The 25473-nt window shown below is 30.1% G+C and overlaps 1 protein-coding gene and 1 long non-coding RNA gene across 3 annotated transcripts in view; both read right to left on the reverse strand.

The window, feature by feature from the left end:
* The window catches only part of LOC121129279 (neurotrimin), a 242623-nt gene that overhangs the window by 41867 nt on the left and 175283 nt on the right, over positions 1-25473 (reverse strand). For both annotated transcript variants that reach the window (XM_040724984.2, XM_071893309.1), the window contains 2 exons: positions 22025-22197; positions 5917-6121 (listed from right to left, as the gene is read on the reverse strand). In XM_040724984.2, coding sequence (XP_040580918.1) covers positions 5917-6121; positions 22025-22197 — 378 coding nt within the window. The remainder of the gene's footprint in view (positions 1-5916; positions 6122-22024; positions 22198-25473) is intronic.
* On the reverse strand, positions 6227-10011 carry LOC139907150 (uncharacterized). The gene is made up of 2 exons (XR_011783555.1): positions 6679-10011; positions 6227-6601 (listed from the first exon to the last, which is right to left on the reverse strand). It is a non-coding gene; the product is annotated as an uncharacterized lncRNA (long non-coding RNA).

A 25473-nucleotide genomic window follows, 5' to 3' on the forward strand; every position in this document is an offset into this window, starting at 1 on the left:
TTGAACAAGCTATTTGCCAAAAAAAAAAAAAAAAAAAAAAAAAAAATAGCCGTCTAAGTGCCTGTGTATGCCCAAAGTGGTGGCATAGCTAGCTTGCGCACCCTGTATGTTCCGAGCAATTGAATCGATATCTGATATCCGCAAAATTCAGATTATAGGAGTGCATCTAAAATATCCAATAAAAAAGGTTCCAATTTTTAACTATTCTATTCTATTAAATGTTCCTCTGTTTTATTGTAAGAATGATTCTCCATGCATGTATATTTGCATACTTTTTTTTAGGAGATTGGAAGGTTTATAGAATAAAAAGGATTCAAGTTGAACTGCTGTTTACTCAAATTTTATATTATTATCCTTTGTTTTATTGTTTGCCATGGCATTGACGCCCAAAAATTTTTTTATTATAATATCTCTGGAGCCATAAGAAGCTACATGATAAATCTAAGCAAAATCCATTCACACATAGACATTCACAATTAATATACAGATAACTTCTTGAAGTAATCTTTTCAAAAAAAAATTAAGTATAGTTGTTAAGATATTTCTTATTTTTTCAAAAAATTAAAAGAATGTATAATTTTGTGTATTAAAATTATATTCTTGAGATATTTAAAAAAAGTACCACACGACGTCGTAAAGAGTGGAAACAATCTTTTATAGGATTTATTCAGTGTATCACTAATTTCAAATGGGAGACCACTACCAACTTATGTACTGGGTACTAGGGGAAAGTGGGAAAATGTAAAATCTATTAAAAATTATATCTGTATCCTCACCCAGCCTTAATACTGCATTGTATTGTTTCCAATTCTTTTAGCGTCGCGTCGGAACTGTCTTAGATATTTAGCTGGAATGAAGAATATTTCTTTACCAAAAATACAATTTTTTGTACTCACTAACTTTTAAAACCTTCATAGTTATGGCCATGGATAATTCCAACAAATTAAAACAGAGCACTTAAGTGAATGGAAACATGTATGATATAAAACCCACATTAAATTGTTTCTAAATACATAATCAATTATACTTATCAGTTTCATTTTTTAGCACACCTGTTTTTTTTGGATTTGACAACCTGAAGAGTTGTTTTTATTTTCTTTAGCTCCTATCATTATTATTTAATTTCTGAGGAGTGAACTTCCTATTCTACAACATTCAATTATATTGAAATCCAGGATTAACATTTGCGTGTGCTCATGTTAGACGAAAAGTAACCCTGACGAAAAAAAAATCTTATTGGTCTCAGAGTAGAATTGAGGATCTTGCTTACATCCTTGTTTATTGCCCTCTTCCCTCGTTACAGCTGTTTGTTGTTGATCTAATTAAACAATATGACAGCTCAACTAATTCTTGAAATTGTTAGGATTATAATGTTATTTTTTTGGTATATTAATTTTTAATATTACCACAAATACTATCAATTAGCATTACTGTCAATGATCCTACATTGCATAGGAACTGTTTCATATACTATGTAAATATGTATGACAACCATCATAATATGCTTAATTAAAAAAAACACTCTATCTTATTATAAAAGTCTCAAGAAAATCAACTATAAATCTTGCAAATTTAATTAAAACTTTTAAAATAATATATATACCTTCTATGTACCATCTACATTAATAAAATAATAATTAATAATGAGGAGGTTTATCTATGTATGTGTATGTGACGAATAAATAATTGTAGAAGCTCATATAGGTAAGTTTCGACTAATACATAAGTCTAGTTGTTCCAAAATCAGCAAAAAAATTGGTTTTTTGAGTGATTAAAAAAAACAACCCAAAAAACAAAACAAAAAAAACATTCAATATTTATTCTCGAATGAAAAGAATAAATCTATTTATGTAAGTAATCTTTAGTTACATAAACATTTTAATATGTTTGTATGTACAAACTGCATAATTATCAAATTATTAAAAAAATGCATTAATTCATCTCGTTAAATTTAATTTAAATATAATGTAATTTTGACGTATCAATATTTTTGTACATACTTTAAGATCATGAGTTATTTTTAATACGACTATTATACCAACATACATATGTACAATAAATGTGGCCGGAAATCCACTTAAAAATTTTTTCATTCCCATAATTTTATTATTTATGAGACTTTTGAACTGATAATTTAAGAGTTTAATAATGACTTTTTGATATATTCAAGGTATTTTCCCTTAAAATTAAATAATTTCTCATTTATGTATTTTCTCATAACCAAAAACCTGTCTTTAAGTTTTAGACCTAAGTATATTTATTTTCCAGTTATATGCCTTTAAAATAATGTGTATGCATGTCTTCATAGAATCGACGTAGTTTTGGATAACGTTTATTGACATAAATATTACGTTTTCTATTTATTTATAGTTCTAAATCTACTGTTTTTTTACAATGCTCTTATCCTTGCTCTATGCTAACACAAAATGGTCATGTTTGTCTATACGAGGATTTCTATCAATATTCAATTCGGTTTATATGTGTTTTTTAAATTTATTAAAATATAATTTATAAGCACCGGGTTATAAAGACCCGTAAGACAATTTTTGTAGATAAGTCGTTTTTGGGAAATAAATAAATTCCCCGAAATGATATTGTTAGACCATTTTCTAATATTCAAATGGAGTAAAAAAAAAAATTCAATTCTTAAATATATAAATAGGATGTGGTGCTATTCTTCTTTTTAATCCGTAACACGACTTCATTAAATGTATTAGTAGATACATGAGAAATTGAATAAAATTCAAAGTCTAATAAGTTTTTACGTACATATCTACGACCAAATCATTTTCATTTCTTTAAAAAAAAAAATTCTAAACGTGACTGAAATGCATTTAAATATTGAAAAAATAAAATGTTAAAACTATAGCATTTGGAACAATAACATAACATTATTTTTTCGTCCTTTGTGGACATGTGTACCAACATAATATGAAAATACATTTGTGAATTGAATTCCAAATTAGGAAAAAATTGTTTCGTTTTATCAGACATCGTATGTACACTGTATCGTGAGGTAAAATCGTGGACTTGACTTGAATTCAATCTGGATTATTTTAAGGTGAATATTTTAACATACTAGGCTTGCATTATTAAAAGTAAGGAATATTCCGGTTAAGGAACAATATTTTATTTTTTCAAAAATCAACAGTTGTCAGCATAGAGGCGAAAAGACAAAGGGTGTCTGATTTGCTCCACGCCCAAGTGAGTGTCGAGGAGATCATGAAGTCTGGAGCGGTAGACGCTTTAATATCATGGAGGACGTGGGCACTGCTTTCTCCAGAAATCTGGCCGAATCGATGAGGCAGCATGCAAAGCCTCTCTAAGTCAGCGATTGGACTGTGAGGAGGTATGTGAATGATTTGGGGAAGGCCTCTTATGTACGATGACATCAGAAAATGCTTTCAACAGCAACCAAGGCCAACTGTTCAACAGGGATAATGAATTATGGATCCGTTTGTTAGCATAATGGATCCTCCTCAGACTGTTTCCCCCTCGACACTACCAGTTAGGGTGTAGTCGAGAAGAGACAGACCGAGTTCTATCCCTCATCAAAATTAGGGTTAATTCAATGCTTAAGCCGAGTTGCAGATGTAGGCTATGTCCGAGGGCTTCATCAAGAAATGCTATGGCGCCTTAAGCCCAGGTTGGAGACCATTGTTACTTCCAAAATAAATCATTTTGACAAACAAAGATTCTTGTGCAAAAAAACATGGAGATTTCTTATAAATCTAATGATGCTGGAGATCGGCTTTGGGTATGATAAAAAGTATCAACACCTTGTCATGTCTCATACAGGTCGCTGAAGTGACTGAGTGAGATCTGCTTGACTTTATTATATAGGAAATATTCCCCCCTTAAGAAAATAAATTTGTAAAAAATGACATTACCAACTTTGAGATGATTGGCACAGTATAATCACCTTACATAAACCTTGATCGACCTCGTTTAACCAAAGAAATAAATGAAAGTTTTTATGAAATAAATATTCTACAGTGTTAAATTTGTAATTGTATCTGTGGGTTTTAGTATCAAAGTCGATTTTAAATTGTCGATTCAAATTTGGTAAGGGATTTAACAATGTCCACATTTAAGATTTTTAAATTTTTGGTACAAAAATAATGAGCTTCCATTTCATAGCCTGTTTGCATATTATTATCTACAACAGTATTCAAAAATACGACGTAATATTGAATAACTCCACAGCACAATTTCAATATCACTCTTTGTTTTTCACAGACTAGTGATTACTTTATACGTCAATATTCTCTCTTCAAGAATAAAATAATAGTCATAACAGATTTTGAAAAAAAAAACAAAAACATTGTTCATGCTGCAACTTCTGAAAGGCTCACGCTTCTCTAAGGTCATATTTCTGCAAGTCGAAGAATAGATACTTTTATGAATACAAAGTTGACACCATGCCTTGAAAGCAAGGAGTCATTGATCAGCTCTCTGCGTACAGATAATAATTATGTTGAGTAATACATTATTTGTCTCTACAAATAATATTAATATTTGTCAAAATATTTTTATTTCTTGACTATTTACCCACAAAGTTGTTCTTATTGTATAATAGATGAAGTAAAAAGGTTTTTTTACTAAAGGATCAAATGGTGGATGATGTAATTAAATTAAAATTAAATAGTAAGTTACTCTTATTTTTAGAAGAAATTAGCTTTGAAAAAGTTTAATCTTGAATATTATCCTTGACTAAAAGGAAAATAATTAAATGCTTTTATGTATACGAAAATATCAGACAAAAATGGGAAATTAACTCTCTGATACCGAGTGCTACGTCACCTCCACAGTACTAAAGAAATGTTAAATTTTGTAGACTTTAGAGGATTAATTATTTCTAAATTTATCAACATTCTTAGAAAAATACATATTCTATTATGGAAAGGTGTTAAAATTACATTAAACAGAATGACTAGTTTTTTAAATATATTTTTGTAAATATTCTAAGCAGTCCCGAAACAAATTGAGTTTGAGGCCCGGCAAAATTACTTTTTCTTTCAAATTCTCGTTTAATCAAATTTAACTGTAATTTTTCCTTTTTTTCAACATATTTCAAGTCAAATGTATACACACCCTTCTGCCATCTCCATCACCGATTTCGAAATTTATTTACCAGAATGTTTATTCTAACAAAGAAACAACATATGTAAAATTTTAGGCTTGTGGAGGCGCGAGGACCCTTTTGGGAGTCCTTCAAAGTTTTGCACCCTTTGAAATACCCTTGAGCTTGAGTAAGTCATAATTCCATTTAGAATAGATTGATTTCAATTTTTTTTTATTAAAAGGATTTTTATAAAAAAATGACATATGTGAAAAAAATATATGTAAATATTATTGTAAAATATAAAAAATGACGCTCCAGCCAAGCTTTCTAATTTTTACAATTTTATGAAAGAACTTTAACCTACTCATATTTTATATGTGTACAAAAAAGGATTAGTGTTGGATCTCAATAGGATCACCTTCAATCAAACCTATAGCAGGAAAAGGTAATAATCGCCATAATAGTAAATTCCGTCTGTTTATTAAAAAAAATATGTAGTTCTGTGTTATTTTTCCTTTCTATTCCCTCCAACTTTTAAATATTCATAATTCTGCCACGTGGGACGGGGAGAAGATTGAGCCTTCACTTCTTTCCAATTATAAAAATCGCAAAAAAAAGGTTGTAACAAAAGAAACGTAGCGCAGGGGTATATTTTAAAAACATTATTTGAAATTTTAGTAAACAAACTAGTAAATGTGTCACCCTATAACTAGAAAAAAAACAAACAAAAAAACATCACTTGTAACTTTATAAATAAGTAAATCAGGATTGATATTAAACATAAAAATTAAACAAAAGATATTTACTAAATAAATATCCAAAATGTAAAGACAATGAACTATTTTACTTACGAACAACATTAAGGGAAATAATTTTGGAGACACGAGGTGAAGAATTGACTTGACACTCGTATAGACCCTTATCAAAGAATTGAACATCCGTGATGATAAGAACCCATTCATGTGATTCGTGTAGAATGCGTATGCGTTTATCCTTGATGTATTTATATTTTCCGACAGATATAAGATTAACATCATTATGACGTACCCATGATACCTACGAAAGTAAGATATTTGATTATAATTTATATATTTTGATGACTTAAGGATATTATATGTGGTCTGATAATACACAAAGAGAACCAAACATTATGTACATTAGTTTTTCTTAACCATTTATTTTGTATTTTTGTTAATACCGAGTGGTCATTTAAAATTTAAACACTTCGAATTTTAAAATTCAACAAGATATAGTTTCTTAATTAACAATATAAGTTCAACAAAATTAATATTATAATTATATATGTGTCTGAGCTCTCTTAGTCATCAATGTAGGCGTCCTTAACGGTAACAGGTGGTAGCAGAAGGCCTGACACCTGCAGCAGATGTAGTCCTCTGTTTTGGCGTCCCAGTGCTAGCTGACAGTGGCTTTGACAACCTCGGTGTTTAAATGACGGACATTGAAGGCTTTCCTCTCGGCATGCACTCCAAAGGTGTAGTCCAGGGGGTTGGCATCAGGGCTGTAGGTGGGCCAAAACTGTCAACAAAAAAAGTTCAAAAGACTCATTCAAAAGAGTCTTGCAATGGAAGAGATGGGGTTCTTTCAATGCTGACCTGTCAAAAGTGGCCTCTCCATCCTCACAAGGCTCTTTTCACCCACTTTTTTATAGCTCTCTAGACAGAATGGTGTGAAACCGCAAGATCTCTTGTATTGGCCTTCATAGGCTTGAGGGAATCGGCCTTGATTTTTCTTTTACTCCTCTGGTCCAGTCTGGCCTTTTTGAATGAGTCCTTCTTCTTCTCCAACGTTTTGGAATTGTTGACAGAGTAGACAGTAGTCCTGGATACGTCCAAATGATTTGAGACTTCTGTTGGGAGATTTCCAGGTTCAAGGAGTGTGTGATTGGAAATTTGTCAATTATGTTCAATTTTCATTTTCTCAAATTGTACGAAAGGCTAGAGAGCTTGGGTTGGTTGTTGTTTTGTAACTAATGGTTAATTTTGGAATATCAATTAATTTTAATCACTCAAATTTAATTAAAAAATCAATTAGTAAGTGTTCAAATTTCATTGGACTACCCGCTAAACTATTCCCATTAATCTGTCGGAGTAGAGACATGCGGTATTGACAGCATTTTAATTGTAAAGCCAATACCAACTTTTTATATTTATGAGGTCAATAAATATGGGGGATTTTGATTCGTGTTATTTTTATATTGAAGACGCATCTAAGTTGTATTTGGTATGCAGCAAAGACATATTTGAACGTGGAACATGTTTAAAAAAAATTAACGAGTAGTTATTTGTAACCCGCACGTAGTGGCTTATTATTAAAAATACGTGCTAATTACAAGTACTTATTTTTTTCCTAATATGTCTTGTGGTAAAATATGTCATTAGGCATACAAAAAGCAGGCATGTACTTAAGGCGTGCCTGTTACATGGTGTTTATTCTTGGGCACTCTAGGTTCTCAAAACTATGAATGTATTCATGAATTTTGTATTTTTTGACTAAAAAGCAGTCCTAATAAAACTGAATTTTAATATAAACAACATTTGAAATCTTTATATATTCTAAGAGATAGATAAAATTGGACATGTAAAAAATATCAATTAATTGGATATTCTTCGGTTACGGACTATTCTACTTGTTTTCCTTAAGACTAGGGTGTGTAAAAGTTAGAATTTTAATTTCTCTGTTATTCTGGTTTTCATATTTGACAAAAAAGATTGTTTACTTCATTTTTGGGGTCTTTGCTTTAGGGGTCACTATCATTTTTATAACGATATGTAATTTCATAAATTTTAATTGAGTAAAAAAACGGAGTGATCAGTGAAATTATCCTCAAACAAATTTAATAATTCTCTCATCATCGTAGCAAAAATATTAAATAAAAATTAAATTGCGCCTATTTATATATCTTTATTTTGTCCATTGTCCATTTTTATTCCTTTTTTAATGTATTTATGAATGTATATTCAATGTGTAAAAAATAGTGTCAATCAAATGTCATTGTAAAGAATGGCACTGTCAGAATATGCGTGTTCTTTAATGAATGCGACAAAAAGGGAATATATAACTTGAGAACGATTATAACTTTGTTTCACATGTCAATAAATACTTATTAAAAAAAGGCCATTAATATTCTACATTCTTCGTATATATATATATATAAATAGATTCTTACTTAAAGTATTTCATTTTCAAGTTATTAATTTAAAGTGTAATTCTATTAATGAGAACAAAATACAAATTTCATTGTAAAAAATAATATTGTGTCAACTACCAAATTATCAACTCGGTTCCATCACAAAGTGCGTTGTAATTTTAGTTTGTAATTGACAAGAAATATTTAATCGTAAAATTCCTCGTCAACTCTAAGGTCAAATTAATTGTATTTTCGTACTGAATGTACACAACACCTTTGCACCGTTGTAAACAACATATGAGCTGAAAAGGCATGGGCTTTACACATAGATTGCGCTATTTTTGTAAATTCATCTCATTTTCAATTATTTAATTTCATGGCTATTCTTTAGTTTGTGAGTCATTCTGCTGATTATGACTCTACTTTTGTTATTTTCAAAGCAATGAATCAAAAAAAATATTGTATGTGAATTTTACACTTCTTTTTAATGGAAATAAAATACCTTTCAAGCTAAACAATGGATCGGAAAGTGTTATAGGGACTCCACTTCATAAAATTAAAAAGACAATGAATTAAATTATTCTAGAGATCTCATTAATCAATTCCGTTTGCAAGATAATTATATGCATTATGCTATTATTATATGATTGAATTCAAGCTAAGTGACAAATTCAGACTTTAGTTTGCCATTTTTTCGGAGTTAATATTTAATTTTTATTACTTAATATAGCATTATTATTTATAAAGGGATCCCTTATTTCTGAGACAAGTTGGTCTATTGATAGATATTTCTCTCTCGAGTGTGAATATGTATATTAAACTAAGCTATTGCTTAGAAATTCAGGCATTTTAAAATTTAATTATAATACTTTATGATGTCATATTTCCATATTGTTATTTTAAGTTTCAATTGATGCCATACGCTCATTTTAAAACAGAATGCACGATAATTATTTATTTACTAACAACACTTATAAATTTAAACAAATCTCTCGGTGAAAAAACCGTTTTTTATATTAGTATTGTTGGATGATTTAAGTATTGTTTTGTAATATGTATTTAACGTTAATAAAAATTAGATAAAAAAAATCGAACAGTACAAATAACAAAGACAGATTTTCAAACTATCTGATTAGAATTTATAACTCTTCTGTTCTGGTAACACAACCTATAAACTAATTATATAAAATAGATTTATTATATGGTAGCCATATTTTGTCGGTTCCACTGTATTTGTACGGAATAATAATACAACTCATAATATTTAGTTATTAAAAAGTTCTCAGCGTTTTTTGCTAGATGTGTTTAGTACATTGCATAAAAAAAACTTAAATTATCCTTAAAGGTTAAGCGCAAACTAAAAAACAAAAACATTTACACTTTTGTGTTTGGTGCTGCTAGTTTTATGTTACAGCGTTCTAAAATAGAAATAAAAAAAAGAAAAAATTCGATACATTCATCAGCATCAGTACAACCAAGATGTAAAGGAGGACCAGGCAGTCTAAAAAGTTTACTGCTTATGGAACCAGTGCAATATCAAATGGAACAGCAAAGCAGTGGTGCCAACAATTCCGTTCTGGTAATATTTACGTCAAAAATGTCGATAAATAATGGAAATCGTCGAGTTGGGCCGGCATTTGAGCACTTATTCAATTGCCAAGAGCTGAAGATTAACCAGAAAAACGTTTTGGAACCGTCTAAATTTGATTATCAGAACATAACTTTTTACTTCACTTATTACAGAGGGGAATTCTCATTTTGTACAAATTAACTCAAGCCAAAAAAGGAATTTATCTTTAAGTGCAGAATCCAAAACTGATCTCAGTTTTTCTCTCAGTCATCAGAATTATGACATATCTATGATTATAGTAATTTGGGAATATTATCGTTCAAAATCATTTTTACCCTTAAAAATAATCCCCAAATTAAAATTAGGAATAATATAACTTATGTATTAACTAATTTTTAGGCTGGAAAATTATGAAAAACGTCACTTATTACTTCATCTATGATATATTAACAATTGAATAGGTTATAACGTAACAAATAACAAAGAGAAATACTGGATATTCCTCCTAGCGAATAAATAAAGACATACATAATTAAATAAAGTTAAATAATGTACCACACTATAATTTTTATATTGTTTTTAAAATATTGAATAATGTTATGGGACATTATATAACTAAATTAGAGTATTGGTTTAATAGAAAATCTAATTTACCATGAGGGAAAGTTCATCTAAATACTCTTGAATTACTATCATTTTATATGGTTCAATATTGGTTTTATAAAAAAAGTTTGAAAACTAATTTTGTAGAAATTGTATCAAATAAGCAATTAAACTTGTATAAAAAATAGCATCAACTATTTTCGCAATACCTAAGCTATAGATTATGATTATTATTGCAAAATAGTTTATTTGCAAAGGAAATTCTTCTGTAAACACTAACATTCCTTTCAATTTTTATATGTATACATACATTTTATATAAAAACAATAATGAAGTAATTTTTGAACTTTGTGCAAGTTATAGTTTACTCCCATCAAGATCTAAACAGAAATGAGAACACTTCATAATAAGAATTCATTATTATTGTAACTTTTAGTTTCTTTAAGTATCTGCTTAAAACTCTTAATCTCAATATTGACTTTTAACCTTATATGACCCAAATTATGTTTGAATTAAATTTTTCAATTTTTCTCCCATATATGAAGTATATTCTGTATAACTAACACATATTTAGCATTAAAATTAAATATTTTGAAAAAAAACCTCCATTGAAGTGATGTGTCCCAAATTTGGTACATCAGGAACACCGACATGTATAATGGATATGCTCAAATATGTCACATTGAGCATACAAATGCAAAATGTCAAAATACGTATTTATTAGTCGATACTACTTAAAATAATGATTACATGAGCACATAACTCATGGGATTCATAGTACAAAGTTGTTAAAACGGATGAGGAGCAATCAAAATACATGCACACTTATTAATTTTTAGATGTAACTGAAATACCATACTTGTTTTTGCGCAATACATAGTATCAGTGTTGTTGCAAACGTGTATTTAACCGGTATGACAAGTTTCCAGCAGATGCGTCTAAGTTTTTGACTTATAAGTAATTTTCCAAATGTACCAAATTTGGCGCATTAGATAATAAAGGGTTAAGTTATCATTCATGAAATATTATTTTCCAATGGATTAAACCTGTCCCTATTAATTTTCTTTGTACAGCTTTTAAATTGTTTAGATATATTTAGGATTTGCCAAAGGCTATTGAAACTTTATCGTTTGTTTGTACCAGGGGTAGGCAACCTTTGATACAAGTATTGCCAACTTCAATATTTCTAATCAATGAGTGTGTAACTATCAACAATAATGGTAAAATACAAACACAAACTACAAGAATATGTTCTAATTTGCACGTGCCAGTGAATATGCCTCTGCATGCCATAGGTTGCATATCTCTGGTTTATACTATCCTCCATATCTTACATAATAAACTATTGTATATTTGTCATTGAGGCCTAGTGATGGTAATAATTGGAATGTATCTATAAGTAAATAAAAATGAGATAATTCTGCATTTTAATTTATAGTTAGATCTGATTATATTAAGATTTAGTTCAGGGATGTCCGCCCTTCTTAATATAATGTACCACATTGACACTTGTAATATTTTAATGGACCACAGTACTTATTAAATGAAATTTCATAAAAAATGCATTCATACAACAAAACTATTAATTATATATTTATTTCAAATTTAGGCCAAATATAAAAAAGGCCCAATCTAATTTTGCAAGGGGAATCTGGAGAGGGGATGGAGGGCTTGGTTTGGTTGAAATCCTGAAAAAAAAATATCTGTTTTCAAGAGCTATAATTTTTCAAAAAAATTTAAATTCGGGAAATAATAATTTATGTTTGTACGTTTGATGTGCCTTATACGCGTTTCGATGATATTATGACAATTTTGCTAAAAAATACAATTGAAGTGGGAATGAGTAGTGGGCCACAATGCGGCCAGGGAACTAAGGGTTCGATATCCCTGGCTTAGTATTTTCCTTGTATAACGATTCAGTCTTTCAGGGCAGTATTTGGCATTTCATAAGTAAATAAAAAATTAGAGAGATATTTTTGTCGGATAACATAATAAATTATTACAAATTCTGTCTTCACCCCGCCCATTATTCTCCAATCTTTAACACTGATTAAATATACCATACATAATTAATATATATCTTATGATTTGGTTAATTACATATGACGTAATTTGAATTCTGTTAGTCTATTTATGAATTCGATGTGTTTAATATTTGATATTTTGAGTCAATTACTTCTTAAACGAAATATGGACCTTACAGCATAAAATTTTAATGACCTTTGTAATCAAATAAAAAGTAGAAATTAATGAGCCTATGCAAAGAATTTCATCATTTTATTTCTTCTAAAAGGATGTAAAATTACTACATAACTTTAATTATATTGCACATTTTAATAAAACATTTCGTCAATTAGTATACATAATAATATACATGCTTAAAAAAAAATGCAAAAAAAAAAAAAAAATCAATCAAGCAAATAACCCTAATTTGAATAAAATAAACAAATGAAAGCTTTTAGAAGCCATAACTAAAAAAAGTCATATACATATTCTTTTCCAATCATGCAATACCAATAAACATGTATTCATAGATGTGTAATTCAATTCTTTTGTTAAATAAATAGATCTACGTTTATAAGATGCATGAAATCTTATCGTTTAGCTTTAATTATATTCAAATGTAATACTGTTTGATATAGGCTGGTATGTAATATACTATTTTTTACTAAAATTTATATATATATATATATATTTAACTTTTAATTATTTCTATATAAATACATTTATGGCGAATGTAGATATTAGATCATGATTAAGTTAATGGAACATACTCGTATACTACTATGAAATGAAATCAGATATATAATTGCATTAATAACCCCCTTCCTTTGTCAACTTTTTTATTTGCTATCTTCCCTTATACTTACATTACACTATTTCAATTTGCAGTGACAATATAATTGTAAATGAATACGACATTTCAGCCTTTTTTTTTTAGATTGTTATTTATATTTCTGGCCTAATTATTGAAAAACAAATATTTACTAGAAAAATTGGCTAAATTGCTTTTCAAACTATTCTCCATACGGATCAATACGCTTTAGCAGGCGTTTGAACCAGTTTTCGAAGCATTTTTTCAATTCTAATTGAGGTAACTCCAAAACAAAGATTTTGAATGCATCAGTGGGCTCTTCTTGTGATGAAAATCAGAACTTTACCGGAGCTGACCCATCATTTCGATGTTTTTCATTTGTTTGAGCCAAAGCGTGAACACTTGCTTTGTCACAATAAAGAATGCATTCGCCTCTTCTTGTGTTTTTTTTTTTCTCAGAATTCTTGGAAGATTTTATGCAGACAAATGGTCGTGTACCATACAAAATTAACTCTTCTATGTTGCCAAATGTCACTAAAGCTATGTTACCTGTGAAACAAAAGAAAACATGCAACCATTTGCTTTGATGTGCTTCTCCCACTAACAATCGACACGCCCCTCTGTTGATCATTTGTAAGATTACATGTGATCCAACGTAAACAAATCTTCTAATCACGCTAATTTTCATGTAATATCCTGTAGAATCTGGTCATACCAAGTGATTCAATTTAAATCTGAACCCTTACTAATTCAATTATTAATTGAGACTGAGTGATTGAAATTCATTCATATTTCGATGTATTAAAGTATAAACAGTTAGTCACAAAATAAAACAAACCTGAATTCTCAAGCTTACGTACAAGTAAAGAAAATGACACTTGAATGTGATCAACGAATATCCATTTTTGCAATCCGTCAGCAAGCCCGAAACATTGGGGAGGAAGAAGGGCTCTGTCGATCACCCCAAACTTTACCCAGAGGATTCGAAAAAAACTAGGCTGTTTTTCTCTGTTTTTTCGGTCAATCTCCTGAAATCCATGAGGGCCTATGCAAGAGATCTTGGAGTTTCACATCATAATGTCCAGAGAGCTATAAAAAAATTCGGTGGAAAGAGTCTTGTGAGGGTGGAGAGACACTTTCAACACCATAAATAAAAGAACCCCAACTTATTCGTTGCAAGACTCTTTTGAACTCTTTTGGCCCTTTGCTACCCTGATGCCAACACCTTCGACAATACTTTTTTGGGTGCATGTCAAAGGGAAGGCCTGCAGTGTCTATAGTACAAACACTGAGGTCCTCAAAGTCACTGTCAGCCAGCACTGGGACACCATGATAAAGCAACACACCCGCAGTGGGTGCCAGGCCTTCCTCCTTCACCTGGATAACATCATTGCCTATAAGGGAGGCGATATTAATGATTAACAGAGCTCAGACACACATCTATTTATAGCATCAATTTTGCTAAAACTATATTGTTAATTAATAAATGATATATTCATGTAGTTAATAATTCAAAGTGTTCAGAAAGAACTCTACATACAGGGTTGGTCTTATTTACTGGTATACATTTTACATCTTTCAATTTTTAAGAGTAAAATTTAAACGAGAGGTTAAGTGTGGACATTCATTTAACAAAATCACCTAAAAGTAGTCCTCGGCACAACTTTTATTGAATATGTGAGCCCTCAGCTTGCCTAAATACAAGGCCTAAAGACCTTGCATGCCTTGACTATGTAGTAAGCCCCGAGCTTAGTCCACTCCTTTTTGATGGAATCCTTAAGAGACTGGACATTCATGAGGAGTAGCACATACACTCTCCTCCACACGCACCTAAATAAAGTAGTCCAAGGGGTTCGTGTCTGGAAAGGAGGGTGGCCACATGTTGAGGTCCTAAAAGTTCGGAAAGTTGTCTTTCAGGAAGGCCCGGGTCTTAGTACACAACGACAAAGGCCTCTGACTAGAGAGAAAACAAAACTTAACAAAGTTATATCAGGCCCAAGGGAGTACTTTCTTATCCAGAAGTTGTATGTAAGTATTTGCATGGAGCTGCTCCTTCCTCTCCACAAAAATGAGAGGACAGACTCCACAAAACCCAAGACCATTGTTCCAGGTGGATTTTTGTTCTGAAAACATGTCTTACTAAAACTGAAATGTTTTTTAGATATTCGGTTGTTATGTAGCCGCTGTTTTGCTTATTCACAGTGGCATCAGTGGTAAAATTTTTCATCAAAAAACAATTAAAACTTTGCCCGAATTTTTCTTGGTCTTTAGAAAGTTTAAAATCTTGATTGCTCTTTCCAACCGTCTCAGCTTCTTGAGTTCCAAGATAAAATGTCTTGTTGTAAATCCTCTGTGATTTTGCACAAATGTCAAGCCAGATTTAAAAGATAAAATTTGTACCAATAGATAAGGTCAACCCTATATTTCCTTCTTCTCATGGCTGCTTGAAGCCAATCTAATGGAACGTCATGATAGCTAAGCTGTTCTCCTTCTAAACATTAGGGTTACCGTGTCATTTATATGTTTATTTTTGACAAACCGGAAGTGCCTAAAACTTACAACCAAATACATATCAATGCAAAAGTTTCTGAAATCTCTTGTAAAATGATCAGATTTATAAGTTTTATTAAATTTTTATTTCATACTCCGTTGAATAAATTAATTATTTACCGAACATTTTAAAGATTTTTTTTATATGTGATATGGAATTTTCCAACCTTTAATTATTTCCACATTGTCCCTATGTCAGATAAATAGGTAAACATATTTGAAACAAATTATTTTACCGCATACAGCGTTTATATATGTACTAAAAGTTATTGTCTTGGCAACGTTTAATTAAATTCAGCAAGTGTATTGGTTGACAAATAAAACTCCTGTTGTTTTAGTTTACGTTATAATTAGATAATAATTTTTCAATTATTAACGATGCATATAATATACTACTTATTGAATGGTTAATCATTATACTAAAAATAGTATGATAATAATCTATTTTTTTATATACCTGCTTTAATCATTTCTCACAATTGACGTCATTGGTACATTAGCAATCACGTATTTCGGAAGATAAATAAGTCTTCAGTAATAAACGCTATAATTCAAACCAAAAATGCACTTATATGCTAATCTATTCAGCGTGTTGACAAAGTTTAGCTACCCATCAGAAAATCCTATATATATTTACAAAGTTATTCTTCTTAAAAATGAAGTAATAAAAAACAATATTAATGAATGCTTTGCATATATTTAAGCTATGTATTTAATTTGATTTAACATAATTAGGTATTAAGTTTAAAAAAAAAACTTATTTTGCTATGTTTGGATAATATTGAATAGAAATAAGTAGTGTTTGGGATGGGAATTCTATTGTTCGTTATAATTGAATTATATACACTTTCTATTATTATTCAAAAATATAATAAAATATTGAATAAATTCTAGGGATTATCTATTGGGTTGTGTTGCTTAAAAAAATCCAGCTCTTTACCATGTAAATTAGTTATTATTATTTTTTTTTTTGTGATATTTCACTCAATAATTTTAATAATATTTATCATAAAATCCTTGCATATATCAATATTTCACTAGAATCTCAGTTAAATAATTACTTTTTTTTTCTTCAAAATTACAGTATTATAAAATGGTCCCAAACGATTTTTTGTTGTATTTATTCAATACATCAACAATAAAATATTCTTATACAAAAATTAAGATATAGTAGGGATTTGATAGCGAGCCAAGATTAAGGCGTAGAAAAGTCTCTGAACACATGTGGACACTCGCTGTGTAGACCCAGAGTTATTCTGAGAAATATCCTAACCAACTCCTACCAAAAATGGCTTCACGATTGACATGTTATGTCGTAGACCTTATTGAGAAAATATTTTCATGATACTGAAGATTGGATGTGTCATTGTTGCAGAACAAAGATGAAACCTTTTTTCACTAAGAACGTTTTATTCATTTTAATTTTTTAATCTTTTTTTTCTTTCTCTCTCTATTTTCTTGAAGAAATATTTGTTAATAGGTGAAACTTAGATCAATTGTTACTCCTATATATTTATTTCTCTACGGGGGAAATTTATAAACAAATAGAACGGTACCAACTATAAATGTAATAATAGATATGATCTTAACTCGTGGGAGATTTTTTTCTAGCTGGCAATCTAAGGAATATTTTATTTATTTTCTAAAGCTGTTTGAAAAAAAACAACAAAAAAACAATGACTATGAAAGGGAAGAGCTTGAATTGTGTTGCTTGATACTTTTAGTTTATGGGCTAAATGGTTTTGCATTAGAATAATGGAGTTGCCCCCAAAATTATAATTCCTTGTCAGAATCAGAATAACTTAATTTTCGTTCTGCCGCTAGGTAATTAGAACACAAATACAAAAATTTACAAATTTGTTTAAGGTTTACCTCTGCCATTTCTAAACACGTATTGAAGAAAAAAAAACAAAAAAAACAACGTTATCTTAAAAACATGTTTTTAAAATAAAATATTTCTATGAGTAAAAAAAAAAGATTGTGATGTTTTAAAATTTTTAGGGTTACTCTAATTTCCTTGACTGTAGAGCGCAATAAGTGATTGCCCCTGGACCATTTATTAAATATAATAGAAATTATTAAACTTCAGTACAAAAATAAAAAAAGGAAAACCTTTCTTCTTTTGTTTTTTATTAATTATCCTTTTAATATAATAAAATTTTTAATTTACAATGTAAATATTGTATTTATATTCTAACAAGAAAAATATCCACATTAAGAGGGGTGACATTCCCCCCAAAAAAAAATATATATATAAATCATTGTCAAAATCAGATGACCCCTTCGATAGTACTGCAATAACGTCAGTTGAATACATATACAGATACTAGTACGATGCCAAATTTTACTGCATAGTGCGTAAGTTTTGATTGTTTTGTTTCAAATAGGTATTGACGAATTTGCATTCACAGGTCACACTTTTTTCATTAGTAGCATTGGTCAATATTTGAATGCTGGGTTTAACTATTCTTTAGCCTAAGTCAATACTTTGTTGTGATATCAAGGACCTCGATTATCCATCTCTGGACGATAGACTAGAAAAGAAGAAGAATATATCCTAAAGCTTTGCAAGGCGTTGTCCACTAAGACTTTTGTTAGAGGGGATTGTAAGGAACTGGTTATCCTGGTAATTCTCTACGTAAGTGAAGGAAAATATAAAGGGTTCGACAGTTCATCTGACTTGGTACCTGACACAAAGCAAGGTGGATGTCTAAGCTTCTTTATGATATATAAATCGATCTGCTCAGCAAAATCTGGTTAAAGAATTACCTAATGGGATTTTATTTGTGACTGGACAGCAGCAGAAACTCAATAGTTTTGTAAGCTTTTTTTAATGTTGGTTACCTATGGCTTACAGCTCTACTTCCTTCAGCGACTCCTTTGAATGATCTCATACCCTTCAATAACTTGATCAGTTATATGAAGATCCATAAAACTTGTGTAGATGCAGCAATCAAGGCACTTTTGCACGTTTGTGTTACCTAACTGAAGAAATCGTTCCATTAGCGTTATTTTTTGATCAAGTTAGAAATGAAATTAAAACATACATGGTATCGACTTTAAAACAGAGACTCTGTAGCAAGAGGCATGGCTCAAGAGATTACCTTCCAAATCAAAGAAACAGAAAACAAAAAAAGTTAATCGTATTTAAAAATTGCCAAAATGATCCATGTATTTGTATGTGTAAAGTAGTTAGTAATTTAATTATAAATTTATATTCTTATATAAAGATGATAACTAGTAAATAAGGACAACTATTATTATTTTTCTTCTTCTTGTCTCAACTGAAGTTTAATAATGTCTTCTTTATTTGATAAACGGTCTAGGCCCGATCACATATTCCTTGATACAATCAAAGAAAGTGAAGTGACAAAAAAAAAAAAAAAAAAATCTAAAACAATATAATCTTTACTTGATTATAGAAATATATTACTTTTGAACATGTTCTTTATAAAATAGTTTTGCTTAATACACGTTTAGAAATTATAATTGTGTTAGATGTAAACGTTAACCAAATTTGCTAAAATTTTGAATTTTTGTTCTACTTATCTATCTGCCGTACTGAAATTAGATTTTACTGATTCTGATTATGTTGGCTCAACTGCATTATCCTATTCTGCATCCACAAATTGTTCTTATGAATTAATAGCTTTTGATTTGAATATATTAGGAGCAGGTCTCTTACTTTTAATTTGATGTTCAAGGATCTCGTCCTCATGGAGGAAGATCTTTTCTTTTTTGGATCATCGACTCAAGAATGCATACACAGCTCCTTTTATTCTATTCAATAGTTTTATTCTCTTATGAGAACTGAGGAGTCATACATTTAATATAGGGCAAGAATAATAATAATATAAAAAAAAACATTGAAAAACAGAAGGAGTTCTCATCCTCCAGCCTTTTCCTTCAAAATCCAAATATATTCCTCCAAAAGTCAACTCTACATTGTATTCTATCCTAAAAAAACTCTTTGATCGATTTGAGTACTTGAATGTCCTTGGTATACATAAACATACATAAAAAACACAGTATTCATCTCTAAGACATTGATTAGGGGTGTCAATTCCATTTATTTATTATATTAGCAAAAGGAACCAAATAACATTTTTGATATTTGTTCTCCTATATCTTGTATTTTCTCTCGAAATTCTCCTTGTTTATCAATACTCCAACAGACGTAATCACCTTTCAGAAAGTGGAGTTGAATAATCAGAAGGGGATTTGTCTAGGAATAGATATTATCTCTGAACTTTTTGCGGGAAAGATTGCAGTCATATGGAAGGATTATTTGATTTAGTATTATAACCAATTATGATTTAATGCCTTTTGCTAATATAATAGATTTCTAAATTTTCCGAAATTTCTCTCCACTTAGACACGGAAACGTCAAAGATATCCTTCTAAAGTATGTAAGTCTGCTGGAATATCAAGTAAAAATGAAGGCGCCTCATCCGAGTAGAAAAAATAAATAATAAAAAAAATAAAAGACTTTGTCATTGATTTCAATGATTTCTACACAAATTATCAATGAAATTCTTCTATGTAACATCCATTTATAAATATAACGAAATACTTTCTTCAATTTAACTACCTGCTCTAATTTTCTCTAGTATTTATTGAAATCGAGATCAAAATAATTTTAAGAAGGACATGTTATTCATTATCTGTGATAACAGCTTCAACGTAACTTTCAAGCGTATTCAACTTTCCATTAGAAAAAAAAGGCCAAATTCAATTGGTAGTCAGCCAATTCTTCCAAACTATGTAACTATTACTCTATAATTGTTGAAAACTATTCAAGTCTAACAAGAGCTAATTCAAATTCAACCAATCATAAGGTGAAAAGAAATAGAATAATTGAAAACTGACAATATAATTTTTTGTTAGTGGGGTAACATCATGATTACCGAGCTAGGATTACTATAGTTTTTGTAGTCTGTCAACAGCAGTTTAAGCACTAAAGATACATACATTTCCCTACAGCAATAATCACCATACATAAATGTGTTTGTTTATCGACTACTAAATTTTTTTTTAAATGGTTAAATTATTTAGAACGCCAGCACCATACCTGCACTTATAATTATTTAATCCATACTGAAATTTTTATGTTTGAACACTTATATTACTTGTAGGTACAACGGAATTATAAATATATGGAAGAGTCTTAAGCAGAAAAAATATAGTCCTGTGTGAGGATTAGTTGCATGATACAATTAAGGTAACAACGTGTTGTACCATTGATTTTTCAAAATATCGATGAGCAGTTAAATTATAGTTAATTATGAAGATATATAGAGTTGTAGGTATAGGAAATGTATGACCTGGTGGTAAGTAAAAAAAAAGACCAAAAAATGGTATGGTAAACCTTGCCAACTTGAACAATGTTGAAAGGAGATCAGCTAAGCTGCCATGATGTTTGATTAGATTATCTTTTTGCACCTATAAAGAACAAAGAAATGAAGAAAAAGACTAACACATAATTTTATTTTATTCGATTTTACATACAAGCATAAATCAGCCAACATTTCATAGACATATGTCGGTCAATTTTGGGATTTATATTCAAATTTCTAGGAAGTGTTCCTAAACTTGTCAATATTCACTATAGTTTTGTTCCTCAATTTGTTGTTAAAATCGTAGAAAAAGTAATGACCGTGTAGACTCATAAGTAGAGTTGTAAAGCATATTAAAAATATGAACGCGTGCGATAGTTTTTCTAATTGTAACCTGAACAGTGTTTTTTATTTTCCAAAGCTGTGATGATTATTATTTTATTCTTGATGTAACAATATCTAAGTATTAAGTAATCCCTAGTGCATGAAACACAAAGAGTAGCACATATGATTCTTTTAATGTTCTATAATTGGTCAGATGGAGTTGCACTGATTAAGTAGGAGTAAACATTAAAGTATAACAATTATTCCATCTGACCTAGGTATATATTTTTTGCGGAGTTATAAGAATAAGTCCTAGTTGGACTCCAAGTTAAATTGAGGATCGACATAGAAGAAAACCCTGTCTATGTCCTTGCAGGATACAGAGTGGGATTTGTAATTGTTTCTACCTATTCTAATGAAACGCCATGACAGATAAGCTCCTCTCCTTGAAAATATTCTTCAAATCGTAAAGATTATCATGTTAATTTTTTATTACACCGGTAGGCTATACTATTTACAACTATAATGATAAATGACACCATTTACATAGCGGTAATTTTTAAAAACTGCAAAACATTAAGGGACAACTCTATTTAAAAAAAAAAATACTTACCGACTTCTGCCCTAGATTAGATATGGTACATTTGAGCATAGCTGTTCGACCAACGGAGGCAGATACATTAGGAGATTTGTGAGTGTCAATTTCGGGCTGTATAGTGGATTCTAATGTTTCTACAGGGATAATGAGATCCTCAGAAGATCCCGTTGAAGATGTTGTTGATATATCTGCAAAATGAAAATAGTTTTTTTAATGAAAGTATATAAATAGGTAAGTAATATTTTTCAGTGACATTGTTTGTTTCCAACGGCTCATATTACACACGTAATTAAGGGAGCCCCATTTCATTATCAAAACAAATTTATATCTGGCATTTTTAGATAGTTCTTTTTTTCGTAAAAAAGGTTACATAGATACAATAGGGGTCTTATATGTAAAAACATATTATCTTATCATATGTTCTTTCCTAGAGATCACTTCTTTTTTTTACAGAAAGGGCCTAAATCAGTAGAGTCAATGACAAACCCCAACAAACCCCACCACACACTCTCTGCTACAAATTGGAAAATATAGGGTTTCTTTTACAAAATTTGCAAGATATCCTTTACATCCCAGGGCCTTGTCATTATAAAATGAGGATTTCACCTTCATATGCTTATGTATCTAAAAAGATATGTCAAAAGTTTATAAGGCAAAGAGAATTGCCAAAGTCTTGGACTAAGACATTAGGGAATTCTTTGTTTGGAGTTGTAGAAGCAAGACAATTTAGATCTCTAAAAATTCCAGATTTTGACAGAATATATTTTTTTTTACGATTCCTGTAAGGATTGTGGAACGTTTTTTAATCATATTTTGCATGTTTAGTTGAAGTGTTCTTTGGTTTCCCTTTAACTTAAACGTGTTTGTCTTAATGTGGAGGGGAAAAATGTTAATGCCATAAAGGCAACCATTGTGTTCAGATTTTCGCCGAAAAACAATGGCGAAAATCCTCCGAAAATTGGGTAATACGTTTAGTTTTTTTTAGAGCCAAAGCTCTTATTGGCATTAGTTGAAATGTGGAGAGCCAATTCAATAAGAGTACTTGATACCAATAGTTTTGTACTCTGTAGCTTAATATGCTGGTTTTTCTTTAGAAATTCCAAGAATGGGAGGTAACTTCTGGGGTAATGTAATTATCATTGTTAAATAAAAACTTTCAGATTCAGCTAGATAAATGACTAATTTAAAAAAAATGTTCGAGGTACAATGCAACGCTTTCATTTAGGGAGACCAATGCATTTATTATAATGTAGATCTTGGCTAGGGTATATAATTTTAAGTGAAAATACTTATTCATGTTAGTGTAACGCAATTTCTCCTAGCAATTCATATTATTTTAATTTTATGTATGTATTGTATAAATCTGTATAGTGTACCAAATATACATATATAATTATATGAATTAAAATTGCAATATAATAACAAATAAATAACTCAAACTTGAAGGCACCCATCAGTTTTGCTCTATTTATTAAAAATAAATCTTTTTTTTTTGTTAATTATGTTTACTATTAGTTACAACAAATTAGTTGTAGCTATTATTTCTATTCAAAAATATCTTTTCAGCGGAATATTGCCCGAAATTTTTTTTCTCGAAAGACAATTAGCTGAATGCCCATTTGAGACATTCGTACGAAAAATAAAAAATTTATATATATGATTGTATATTTTTATTCAATTTTAAATAAATAATTATACTCTGTATTGATCAACAGAACACTGTAATAAGTAGTTTGAATCTTTATTGTTGTAGTACTTTAAGTAAATTAAATTATAAACAGACACGTCAACAACTCGAATAGAAGAAGTGCAAATAATTTCTTCGTTATGAATGAATTATCATCGGACATGATGGGTTATTCATATTGGAAAATACTCAAGGATTGACGAATAAGCATTAGAGCTTCTTCGATTGCTTGTTGCTGTCGTGTTTGTCTATTATTTAACTTACTTAAAGTGCTAAGACATTAAAGATTCGAACTACTTTATAAACCCATGGGTACTAATGTGTTGTGTTTATGCAATGACTATTAAAGAGTATTATGAATAAAAAAGCATTTTTCTCCAATGTACCACAAATTAATTTATTAGCATATGAACAGTATCTATTAATTCTAGTATCATTTTAAATTGAATTAAAATACTAATTACATATATCATTATAATAAATATTATTTTCCGGCCAAATTTCCTACATGGCCCTTAGGTCAAATGTCCGTTCGGTAAATTGTCCTTCGGCAAAATGTCCATTTGGCAAATTATCCCTTTGGCAAAAACGTTTTCGGTCAATTGTCCTAGAGCGCTATATGAGATTGTTATGTCGTCTAATTTCATTAACTTATTTCGATTTTTGCAATAACTTCAATATTTCATGTACTTTTATTATTCTGAAAGTTTTCCGTCGTATAAGAACAAAACACACGTGCAATAGTTTATTTCTTATTATCTAAAGCCATTAGATGAATTTTCTTTCAGCAACTTTATGGAAATTTGTTCCTTTTGCTTATAAAATATCCATCTAACATGGGAACACTTTGGGTTTATTATATGCATATAATCTGTAAATAAATTGAAAAAACTTTACATATGGTTACAGTTGATCATATCTAGTGGTACACATTTGATTTTTTTCCTTTTTTTAAGCATAAAATTTAAACGAGAGGTTGAATGTGGACATTCATTTTACAAAAATCATCTGAAAATAGTGTTTGGCACAACTTTTATTCAATATGTGAGCCCTTTGCTCTAATAATTGCCTTAATACTAGGCCTAAATCCCTTGTAGATCTTGAATATGTAGTCAGACTAGAGCTTGGTCTAGTCTCTAGAAACTGGACACTCCTGTGAGGAGTACCAAACTCTCTCCTCCAAATACACGGAGATAGAGTATTCCAGGTGGTATGCATCTGGAGAGAAAGCCTGGAAAGTTATCTCTCAGGAAAGCCTAGAACTTAGCGTCATGATGACACGGAGCTACGTCTTGAGTGAAAAGCAAACTTGTTCCTGAACTTTCGTCTAGCCCAAGTTAGCACTTTTCTATCCAGTATTTTGTGGTTAGCATCTGCATCGAGACGCTCTTTCCTCTCCTTAAAAATAGGAGGGCAGAATTTGCCTATGCTGAACAAAACACCCAACACTATGGTTCCCGGTGGATTTTTTGTTCTGAAGACATGTCTCGTTGAAGCTAAGACATTGTCGAAATGTTCGGTTGTTATGCAGCGACTGTTTTGCTTATTCAGAGTGACATCAACAGTAAATCTTTTTCATTCGAAAAGAATAAAACTTTGCCAGAACTTTTGTTGGCTTACAGAAACATAAGAATCCTCTTTGCTTTTTCTAACCGCCTCAGCTTGCTCTGTTCAGGGATAATAAGCCTTGTATTTTTCCTCCGTGATTTGCCACCAATGTCATTCCGGATTAAAAATAATAAACTGTGTTCCACTAGATAAGATCAACCCTAAATAT

Source organism: Lepeophtheirus salmonis, chromosome 14 (assembly GCF_016086655.4).
Source record: "Lepeophtheirus salmonis chromosome 14, UVic_Lsal_1.4, whole genome shotgun sequence".
Taxonomy (NCBI): domain Eukaryota; kingdom Metazoa; phylum Arthropoda; class Copepoda; order Siphonostomatoida; family Caligidae; genus Lepeophtheirus; species Lepeophtheirus salmonis.